This window comes from Notamacropus eugenii, chromosome 4 (genome assembly GCF_028372415.1).
Source record: "Notamacropus eugenii isolate mMacEug1 chromosome 4, mMacEug1.pri_v2, whole genome shotgun sequence".
Classification (NCBI taxonomy): domain Eukaryota; kingdom Metazoa; phylum Chordata; class Mammalia; order Diprotodontia; family Macropodidae; genus Notamacropus; species Notamacropus eugenii.
In genome coordinates this window covers 58173753-58185327 of record NC_092875.1, presented here as the reverse complement: position 1 = coordinate 58185327, position 11575 = coordinate 58173753, and the positions used below count along the sequence as shown (strand labels likewise).

The 11575-nt window shown below is 38.4% G+C and overlaps 1 protein-coding gene and 1 pseudogene across 1 annotated transcript; one reads left to right on the top strand and one right to left on the bottom strand.

The window, feature by feature from the left end:
• Positions 1-1417: 1417 nt before the first annotated feature.
• LOC140502201 (olfactory receptor 1f45-like) lies at positions 1418-4942 on the top strand. The gene is made up of 2 exons (XM_072606511.1): positions 1418-1507; positions 3989-4942. Exons 1-2 carry the CDS (start codon positions 1418-1420, stop codon positions 4940-4942), a joined length of 1044 nt encoding a protein of 347 aa, XP_072462612.1.
• A 2699-nt stretch (positions 4943-7641) lies between these two features.
• LOC140502200 (inhibitor of growth protein 2-like) lies at positions 7642-8901 on the bottom strand (annotated as a pseudogene).
• Between the last annotated feature and the right edge of the window lie 2674 nt (positions 8902-11575).

Sequence of the window (11575 nt, the reverse complement as noted above, 5' to 3'; positions counted from 1 at the left end):
TGTTCTCACTGACCTTTGATGCTGTCTGTGGGGTTTGTGGGTTGAAGGATATGAGAACTGCAGCTGCTGCCTGGTATTTCACCCCTGAGGCCTGTTCTGGTCTTGTTCCTGCCAGTGCCACTTGGCCAAGCCTGGTCTAGGCACCATCGGCTGCGCTCCACTCCATTCCTCATGCGATAGACCTGTCCTGTTGGTCTTCCAGGCTGTCTTGTCCTGGAAATCTCTTTCACTCTGTTGTTTTGTGGCTTTTGCTGCTCTAGAATTTCAGGTCAGTTATTTTTGCAATGAAATATTTCACATTGCTATTTGTTCATTCCTTTGGTTGCATTTTATAATTTGTTGATTTTTCGGAAAGTCATTAGCTTCCATCCATTCAGTTCTAATCTTTAAGAAATGATTTTCTTCAGTGAGTTTTTGGACCTCCTTTTCCATCGGGCCAATTCTGCTATTTAAAACATTCTTCTCTTCTCTTGGCTTTTTGGATTTCTTTTGCTATTCGGGTTAGTCTATTTTTAAGGTGTTATTTTCTTCAGCATTTTTTTGGGTTCCCCTTTTGCAAGCAGCTGTCTTGGTTTTCCTGATTTTCTTGCATCACTCCCATTTCTCTTCCCAATTTTTCCTCTACTTCTCTTACTTGATTTTCAAAATCTTTGTTTGAGCCTGAGACCAATTAGCATTTTTCTTGGAGGCTTTGGATGTAGGAACTTTTCTTTTTTTGTCTTCTTCTTTTTGAAAATTTTGATCTTCCTTGTCACCTAAGTAAGATTCTATAGTCTGATTCTTTTTCCAGTTTTTGCTCACTTCTCCAGCCATTTAATTGACTTTTGAGGTCTCTGTCAAGGTATTTCTCTGCTTCCAGTGTGGGTGAGGGGTGTACTGTCAGCCACTCTATCTCCATACAATCTGTGGGTCTAGAGGTCTAGAAATAGTTGTTACCTGTGCCCCTACTGTGGCTGTAGCAGACGCCTCTACCCCCTCTACCTACGTGGGGCTAGGACCTGACCACTCTATTGTCTCACACAAGTCCAACATGTTTTTTCCACTGACCTTCCTATTTGACCTTGGTTTTTTGGAGTTGCGAAGTCTGGAAACCACCAAAATTGCCAGAGATTCAGTTCCCTCTTACCCCACTTCCTGGCCTGTTCAGGTCCTATGTGTACTGGGGCAGCCTATGATGGACTGCTCTCTCCTCCTTGTACAGCACAATAGGTGCTTCTTATGGACCTTCCAGGTTGTTTCAGACTGAAGATGTGCTTCATTCTGCCATTGTGTGGATTCTGGAGTTCTAGAATATGTTTAGAGTCATTTTTACAGGTATTTTACTGGATTTGTGGGGAGAGCTCTAGCAAGTCTCTGCTTCTACTCTGCCATCTTGACTCCACTCCACTAGGGTCCTTCACTCTTGAAGATGATCAAAATGACACTCCTATGTCAGAAGAAAGGTACCGTGTGTCCAGATGTTAGCAAACAGATCATTATAAGCTCAGAAGACTCTTCCCCTGGTCGGGTATAAATAGTCCACCCAATCATTTGAAGTGGAAGACAAAAAAAGTATAATGGTATTGTTGATGTCTTTTGATTTGTGAATAAATTGAGTTTAAGTGAGATAGAGTTGTGAGAAATTGTCAACTTCAATCTCTCTTCTGGAGTCATCAAAATCCATGGACAAAACAAAGTCAGCATGGCTGGTGATGTCTTGGGATGCAGTGGATTATCTCGACTTTTTTGATGTCTAACTAAGCTCTAAGCATTCACAGCATCTGTTTCAGCCATCTTCATAGCCATTGGAACAAACTTTTCTCATCTGCTTATTCCATTGAGGGAAGTCTTCACAAGCATAAGATAAAACTCCTCTTCCCCAATCCACCCCTTGATTATGCTCAATCTCTTTAGCCCATCTGTTGAAATGGTTTACTATAGGTGGCTACTATGCATCCTATAGTTTCTAGAAGTCACAAGTGACAGTTTAGTGAAGAAATTGGACAGTAAAGGATGAAAGTAGCTCCAGAAAGGGCTTGGCAACTCTAACAACAGGCTTCTAGTCTTCCTGAACACACTTTACTCTTCTATGATTATGATGATCATCATGATGACTCTTATTGTTAATTAACAAAATTAAGTACAGTATGCAGAATGAATACCAATTAAGTAAATAAGCAATCCTAGGTACCAGTTCTTTCATTACCTGAAACCCTAGTTGAATTAGGTTAGATAACTTGAATTCATCTGGACCAAGACACATAGTCAGATATCCCTTAGGTATAGCATAGTACGTGGCATATAATAAGGACTTAAATCCAGCTGATTTATTACTTATTAGATTTGACCCATTATTCTTACCTGACAAGTATGTAACTAGGACCTTTTCTTCCAGCAGAGAGCAAGGAATGCTTGCTCTGCTTAGCTGAAAGTGTTTCTAGCAAAGTAAACTTCTGAGAACTAAAATCTTTATCACAAAGTTCTTTCCCTCAAGAGTATTGAGTGAAAAGTCACTAAGGGGGAGTTAGGAGAAGGAAATATGACAGAGTAATTAACTCCATTTCCATCTAACAAGGTACTCAGGGAATCTATTCTTAGAAGCCCAATCCCTGGAAAGTCCTTCCACCTTCCCAATGTGATTTCTTTCCACAGACTGATAAAACTAAATCTATCCAGAACTTTAATGTCTATTCTTTGGAAAGAATGTGAGTCATGGACCAGTTGTTGGCCAGCAATTTGTGGGGGAAGACAATGGGTGAATAGAGGACAAGGAGTCTGGAGCTTGGGCACAATGTCTAGCATCAGCACCATTTTTTTCCAGTAAGTGCTTCATCTATCACTGAATCATTCATTTATTCATTTGGTCAACATGCATTTGTTAAGTACCTAGTATATGTGGGGGTTTGCACTATCTTAGGTTCCAGTACAAAATAGAAAATCCTGTTCTCTGGGATCTTATACTCCATCAGGATACACATGTACACAAACAAATCAATATACAATATACACAACATACAACAATGCTGCAAGGTATTATTATCCCCATTTGATTAAGTGACTTGCTAAGGATTACACAGGTAGTAGTTGCCTGAGGCTGGATTTTAATTGGAGACTTCCTGACCCTAGGCTCAGTGCTCTGTGTGCAATGGTCCCCTATAGCTGCTAAACTTTAAAAATTGCCTAAATCACTGAGATATGCCATATGAGACTTTGAGGCCCGGGCCAGGGTTGTTGACTAGCAAACTATTGAAACTGTAGTGGCCTGAGTAAACACTTCTACTGCCGAAATATCATCCAGGACTTATTTGAATAAGGAAACTGTGGTGCAAATTTGGGCTAACTTCGTACTTTATGGATTGATCTAGGACTATAGGCAAGAAGAATAGGAAACAGTTTTAAGAATTTTGGTGAAGAGCTCCTGAAATCCCAGGGAACCTTTGGACAACTGTTTTTAATCTCCCTGCTGAAGATGTTTATCTGTTTATCTTTCTCAACTACATTTTAGCAGCCTAGAGAAATACTTCCACTGAAAAGTATGGAAATATGTTGTTATTAGAGCTGCTTGTTTTAACCCTTCATTCTTGAGGAATGCATTGGAAGTACTAAGTAACATCCACCTTTACTCAAAACATTGATGTTAAACAATACAGTTCCAAGGCCAAATTCCTAGAGACCTTAATTGATTTTGACACATTATTTATTACCTCTTGGCTTCACCCTCTCAACTCTCTAACTCTGCTATAATTAAACCCCCGTCACTGCATATGGTAAGGCTGAGGAAGCAGTTGTGAAAGAATAATGCCCACTAGTCCTTGGTTATCTCACTGTTGGCTTCTCTGGACTGGTGTGGTAGGTGACTTAGTAATTAGAAAGGAGCCAAGAGCCCTTTTAGGCTCTGGACCAGCTCTTCTGTGGTGCTTTGGGTTATATGTATTGCGAATAATCAACTCATTTTGAGTTCTGTGCTTTTGACATATCCTCATTATATTTTCTTTTTGTTTGATTCAAGGGATTCATAGAAATGGGGAATCAAACAAGGGTCTTGGATTTTCTTCTTTTGGGTCTATCTGACCAACCAGAGCAACAACAATTCCTCTTCAGATTGTTTCTGGGCATGTACTTCATTGGGACCCTGGGAAACCTGCTCACCATCCTGGCAATTTGTTTTGATTCCCATCTCTGCACCCCCATGTACTTCTTCCTTGCCAACCTGTCTTTCCTTGATCTCTGTTTTACCTCCACCACAGTTCCTAAGATGCTGGTAAATTACCTTTTAGGGAGTAATGCCATCTCCTATGCAGAATGCCTGGCTCAAATGTATTTCTATATTGCCTTTGGTGCTTCAGATAGCATCCTTCTCTCTGGGATGGCCTATGATCGCTACCTAGCTGTCTGTCATCCTTTACACTATGGCACAATCATGACCTCACACCTTTGTGTCCTCTTGGTGGCTGTGCCTTGGGTTTCTGCTCATCTCATTTCAATGGTACATGCCATATTGTTAGCTCAGCTATCTTTTTGTACAAATAATAAAATTCCTCACTTCTTCTGTGACATAAATGCCTTGATAAAACTTTCATGTTCTGATACCTATGTCAATGAAATGTTGGTCCTTCTTTTGGGGGGACCAGTAGTTTTAATTTCTTTCATATGCATTGTGGTCTCTTACACTCCTGTTGTCTTTGCTGTGTGGAAGGTCCCATCAGCTCATGGGAAATGGAAGGCCTTTTCTACCTGTGGCTCACACTTGTCTGTGGTCTCTCTTTTTTATGGCACCATCATTGGTGTGTATTTCAATCCCTCCTCCACTCACACAGCCCAGAAAGACATGATAGCAACTGTGATGTATACAGTAGTCACCCCTGCACTAAATCCTTTCATCTATGGCCTTCGGAATAATGACTTGAAAAGAGCTCTGGGAAAACTTCTTGGCTTACAATGCTTCTCTAAGGGATCATTATAGTAGCATTTGTCCTATTCCCAAAGTGCTAAATACAGTGTAATATAAACAGGCTAACAAGTTGCACTAAGATCAATGGATTGGTGTCCGCTTGAATGGAGGCTTCTAGTGTCAAAGAACTTTGCCTTTGGTGCCATTGTCTTTGATATTTATTTTAATAAAGCATTTGAAGATATATTTGGTTATCAGATTTGCATATGAAATGAATCTGAGAGGACTAGTTCATGCTTTTTAAAAAAAAAACAGAATTGAGTCTAATCAAATTGGCCTAATTTAATTGAATTTAATGGGGGACAACTATAAAGTACTATACTTGAGGCTATTAAGAATAAGGTCATGTTAAAATAAGCCTGGGACTTTAATGATTGCAGGACACCCTTAAATTCTGACAAAAATAGAAAAATCAAAAAGCTAACATGATCTTAAATTTAGTAAAAAGAAATATGGAGTCTAGAAGGAGGACAATCATAATTGTCTTTCTTCTACTACGATAATATTTTAGTCCATAATTTTCTATTCTTGTTCCTCATGTAGGAAAGGCACTAACAAGCCAAAATATATCTAAAGGAGGGTAGCCAGAAAGATGAGAAAACTGCAAATTAGAAATTGTTTCATACAAGGATTAGTTGAATAGAACTGGAATATTTATTTTGGTTGAGGAAGGATGTAAGGTTTGAGAAGTATTGAATGGACAACATGATAATCCTGAAGTGTTTGAAGGGTTGTTACGTGGAAGAGTTTCTAAACATTTTGTTTGAAATCAAAAGGCTGACCCGGGACCAATGAAGAATTGCAAGCAGGCAAATTTCACCTGGAAAAATTTCTTCATGAGAGCAATACAAAAGTGGAGTGGAAGATGTAAGAGGTCTAAACTACCCATCACTGGAAGCCTGCAAAAGAGCTTCAGAATAACCACTTGGTAGGATGCTATGGATAAGATCCTTAGATACAGAGTAGAGTAGGCAATTTCTGACATCCTTTTCATCTCTGCAACAATATGATTCTATGATCTGGCATTTAAAAACAATATTGCACTTATACTGTAAGGGAAATAAGTTAGGTAAACTGTATATGTCACAAACATGGATATATAAGGAGCAAGATTTTAAAGAAAAGAGAAACAAGTGTATTGCATACCTTTTTGGCATTTCATTTACTATTCTCAATGATAGACTTAATTCTGATCTTTCATGTTATTTTAATAAAAAATGCTGTTACACCTGATTTATGTCTTCCAATGAACTTGGTTTGCAAATTGGCATCTTAGCTATTAGCAATTTTTTATGTATTAAAAGACTTGGTTATGACCCTACCCTACCTATTGTCCTTCCTATTTGGTTCCTTTTATGATCAAAGTTTAAAAATTCTTCCATATTCAATCTTTTTCTGCTTCAAATAGTGGAAAAATATCCCTTTAACTGTTAATCCATAATAAACCAAAAAATTCCCATTCCTACATTAAGCTAAGCCAAATTCACCAATAGGTGTACAAAGCCTAAGATGAATGAGTGTTTGCCTTCAAGAGACTTCCTTTCTAGTGGAAGGAAACAATATGTTCTCATGTAGTGGGAGCAAACAAGTAATCCTGAACACCATTCTCCAGTTCATAGTACCTCTGAGTTCTAAAGGGCAAAAAGTTGTTCAGGCTGTGATAGTAGTATGATAGCATTTTATGACACAATACGACTCAGCCAGAGACCAGAGGAATAGATGGATGAGGGATAAGACATGGGAAGATTTGTTACACCCCATTAAGTCTCAGGGAAAGAATCTAGTATTTACCAGAAACCAGCCTTTTCCAGCCAAAGTCACAGAAGACCAAGGTTTGGTCTTTTTTGTTTTGAGTTGTTTTTTTCAGGATCAGGAAAAATAATAATAATACACCTTTACAAATGCCCTAAAACAATGTGATCCCATAGTGCTACACCAGTTTAACTTCTGTCACTGTAACCTAATAGTAGTATTTTTGATATCCCAACTACTCTAGTGCCCAAGTTATCAGGAGACCTTTTTAAAATTTTAAAAACACGGGTGAATTAATAGTTATTTTGTGAAAAGGAGTCACTTACAAATGGGTTACTGATAGTATCAAATAGTATCAAAATATACTGATAGTATCAAAAAATTGCTAAGAAAAATACAACAGCAACTCTGATAAGAGTACATTATACCACACGGAATCCTAAATTAACTTTCCTCTCTAGCTCCTTAAATGAATCTTCATGAGACTAGAGATAAGGTTGGATGTATCACAGAAGTAAAATAGAGTTCATATCAGCTGAAGAATCTAAAAATTTTAAAGTATAGAGAAGAGTCAAATGCTAGTAAACTTTTTGGTGTTTAGCCATTAACAACACTTCCATTTTAAGTGACAATGCAATGTATAGTTTTTGAAGAAAAAAATAAAAGCAACTTGTTCATGCCATATTCCCACTGTTCTTAATTCTTTCTATATGTTGTTCTAAGACCATCTGGCTTTAAAACATCTGGTTATTCTGTACAGAAAAGTAAACATCAAAGTACAACAAATTTTAATACTTCAGTATTACTAGTGATTAACAATTATTGTATAGCCTTATACATTTATCCTAAAACATTTTCTGTGAATGTGTATGTATTACACATATATACATAATGTGTTAGGCATGTAAATATAAATGAATTATGTAAAAGATAATCCCTTAAAATGTGGATGACCTTTACTACCTCCATCTTCTGTCTTTTTTTTTTTCAGTACTTTTGCCCATTGTTTTCTCATTATGTCCTTTGCACTTTGGAAAATACCACTTTCCCTTTGGTTTTATAAGTAAGTGAAACACATTAAAAATGAAACCACTCAATTGGACCCTGTTCATGGTCACATCCTATCATTTTCCCATAAGAAACTTGGTTACATAAGCAGTATGTAGGTTCATTGAGATCTATTGTGAACTCAACAGGTGAATCTTCGCTTTCCTGTTTGCCCTTTGAAAGTTCCTTCTTGGCAGATTTGGATTTCTTTTCTTTAGGTGGTTGATAATCACAGTCTTCAATCCAATTTGCTATGTGGCAGAAATCACAATTCCGGGTCTTCTTGAAGACCTTTCTGGTTGACTGGAATTCATCTTTGTCTCATCTGAAGGCCTCTCACTTTCTGAAAGCTCTTGAAAACATGAATGCACCTCCATTTGCCTTGCCTAGTTTTCTACCAGCTCAAGCGTTTGGGCAACCATTTGAATTTTCTAGTCACCCAGTTTATGACTGTTGATTAATGCTCCCTGAAGATTCTGCTGAAGGCATTTCTTCCGATGTGGATCATTTTCTTTCTCAACTTTTTCATAGGCAACATCAATTTCCTTTAATGCTTCTTTAAAAGGAAAATTTGCGTTATGATACAAAAGCCTATCCTCCGGCTCCCAACACAAAGCTCTTATGTTCTATCATGCTGTAGGCTGGAGGTGTCAAACTCAGAAACTCAACTGGCAAAACTCAGTATGCCCTTGGTACTTGGTGTCTATCTCTCACAGTATAGACACGTTCCACTGCACGTTTAGGGGCAGCGACACAACACACTCGGGGTAGAAGGAGAGCAGGTTCTCCAGCTAGGAGCCTGGCAGTCTGGTACAGTGGGTGCTGCTCCAGCTGCTGCTGCTTCCGCCTACCCTGCTTCCAGCAGCCACATAAGCACCACTACCACTTCCTGGGGCCTCTGGGGAGGCATAGCTTGCCGCCCCACACAGGGGCGCAGCCGACTGACTCCCTAGGCCCCCTGCCCTCCGTGTGGGACCGCCATATACTCCGCCATAGGCACACATCCTGGGACAGAGCAAGAGCAGTAGCCATCCTCTTTTCCCCGGCAGCGGGGATCTCTGGCCGTGTGAGCCACAGCCTCCAGAAACGCGATGCTCAGGCTTCCTGGCCCCCTGCTGGAATTCTGGGTCCCCCATGCGCCCACAGTCTGCTCCCAGTTCCTTTCGGACCATCACGCCGCTTGTCCCCTCTTTTTCCCAAGTACCCAGTGTGAGAGTGTCAGGGTTGACTGTGTGCGTGGATTGTGGTTTTATTTTTGTGTCACTATCTCTCTTTGAGGCTCTCTTCCCCTCCAACTGCAGATCAAGGCTGTGTGGGATGGCTCAGGTCCCTACATAAATCAATTACTCAGAGGCCTCTCAAAGTGATGACAGAAAGTTGATTTATTCGATTCTGGAGAAGCGGGGTAATCCTGTAGGAGTAGGAAAGCAGAAGACAAAGAAAAGGCAGTGATTTATATGGACCCTAACGCAAGTCCCTCCCCCTCCATGACCATTATTCTCATTAGCTGAGAATATGATCTTACATTCTAGACACGAAATCTAACCAATCTCTTTTGAAATGAAGACCTTGAAGAATTAGGTAAACTTTATCCAGTCATTGAGACCCTAATGTACTACACAGTTTTATATCCTTATATGGAATTATTCTGTTCTAAAAATATAGTAACCTTGAGCCTCTCAGTCTTACCTCACCCCTGGGAGAAGAATTACAATCTGAGAAGTCTTCACTAAACCTATCCCACTCAAGGCCATGGTTGGTGCACCATAAATTACTCAGTTTTAGAAAGTTGAGCGCTTTTGAGATCTAGCCCCATCACTGCAGAAGGAGTGGAAGAGCGAGGAATAAGAGAAATAAGAAAAATTCCCAGAGATTTCAGGAGGAAGAAAAGTCAGTGAAAGAAAATGTGTATAAGTAAATAAACCAACACAGAAGATACTAATAACAGGATAAACAATATCTCTAAGGAAATGGTTTTAGGTCTCTTTAAATAGATATCATACAAGAAAGGAAAATGAACCATCACCTTGGAATTCTAAAAGAGCACAGAAGCATGGCATAATGTTCCTGAATACTTTAAGGGAGAAATAAGAATCGGGAAAGCAGAATTTATGGCCTAAATAGCAGAAATAACTGACTGGAAAGAAAAACTTGAATTTTTGATGGCAAGTCTCACCTAAGAAATGAAAGAGAGCATAATTGATCAGAATTACAAATCTGAGCCTGACAGTAAATGGAAAGATCAATTGATGATCAATAACAAGGAAACATTCCTAGAAAGAAAAGCAGAATTGAAGAAAGTATTTGCTCTCCAAACATTCAATGGAAATACAAGAAGTTTAAAGGCCATAGCAGCCAAAGACAACAATAACAAGAAGCAAATAACTGAGATCATTAAAAGATTTCTTTCTAAATGTACATAAAGAGACAAGGGTTAAGGTTGAAGTAACATAAAAGCAGTGGTTGAAAAACAGACCTGAAATATCATGGAATAAATCTTATAACACCCCACATACTGAAGAATCAGTATTTTGGGGGGACCAAATTACTGAGGGGAAATTGAACAAAATAGAGAAATAGAAGATAGATGGAAGTAGATGATGTAACTTAATCAAGTGAAAGGCTACCAATGAACAGAGAATAAATCCTGTAATCCTTCTGGAAGGAGAAATTCTATAGGAGAATGAGTGAGGTGGCAAGGGGAGAGATTTGAAAAAGGGGGAAAGAACCTGCTGGAATTCTGTATCAATGGTGGCAGGGGGTACTACTACTGATGACTGTTTCCATGGGAGAAGAGAGATAATCAATGAGGAGATAGAGAAAATGACTCTAATTTTCAGGCATCCTGCCTCAGAAGAAGAACCCAGAGCTCCTGGGTACAACTAACACACAGAAGAGTGCGAACTCTTGGACCAAAGGAGGAGATTTTGAGGCAAAAGAAAAAAATGGCTAAGAGAAGGACCAACATCAACAATGAACGAACAATCCTGAATGCAGGAAAATTCCTAGCATGGGGCAACATTCTCTCTAACACAAAGCTGAATTGGTATTTATAAAATACCAATTTTATAATAAAGATAAAGGGAGCCAAGGAACAATATCTACAAGGTAACAACATATAAAATATTTAGAAGGAACCTAAGAAACATCTCAAAACTTTAATTCCATGAGGAATGGAGAAAGTAAAGAAGGATCAAACAAGTCTAAAGACCAAGAATCAAAGTGAAAGAAATTTCAAATAGACAAAAAGGAAGATGAATAATAAAGAAAAATGACAAAAAGAAACTTTTTTGGAAAAAGGCACAGAAAATGAAAATTTAAAAAACTATTAAACAAAACAAGCTGAAGGGGAAGAGAGAAATAATTCTACTCAACTACTTAACTGAGGGGAAGAATTAAATAACTAGATGAAAACAAGAAAAAAAACTATGATCAAAACTTTAATACAAGGTAAAGACACAAAAAATGGAGATTGAGGCTAAGGGATAAGATCTGGTGGAAACAGGGTTGCATTAAAATAGATTAGGCTGATATAACTGATAATACTGTCTTGTGTTTACAGAAGAAGAAGGGGAAAATCCCAGTTTAGGAAAAATATTAAAGGCAAATAAGGGGAAATGTAAATGCAACTCTTACAACTTTAAATATGAATGGCTTAAACAATTCAGCAAAATGGAAAAAAGTGACATATTAGATAAGAGAATAAGACACCACAATATTTCAGCATTACACACATGCTTACAGGAAACACATTAAAAAAGACATACAATGTAGAAGAATGAGGGGCTAGAAAAAGTTTACATGCAGCAAACTAAAATAAAATAGGAGTTGTAATTAGCTTAACAG

Bases quoted from the DNA above. Each gene is read 5' to 3' on its own strand.
- LOC140502201 (XM_072606511.1), top strand. From the start codon at position 1,418: ATGACACTCCTATGTCAGAAGAAAGGTACCGTGTGTCCAGATGTTAGC. The intron at 1,508-3,988 runs GTATAAATAGTC...GTTTGATTCAAG, and splicing joins AAGACTCTTCCCCTGGTCGG to GGATTCATAGAAATGGGGAA.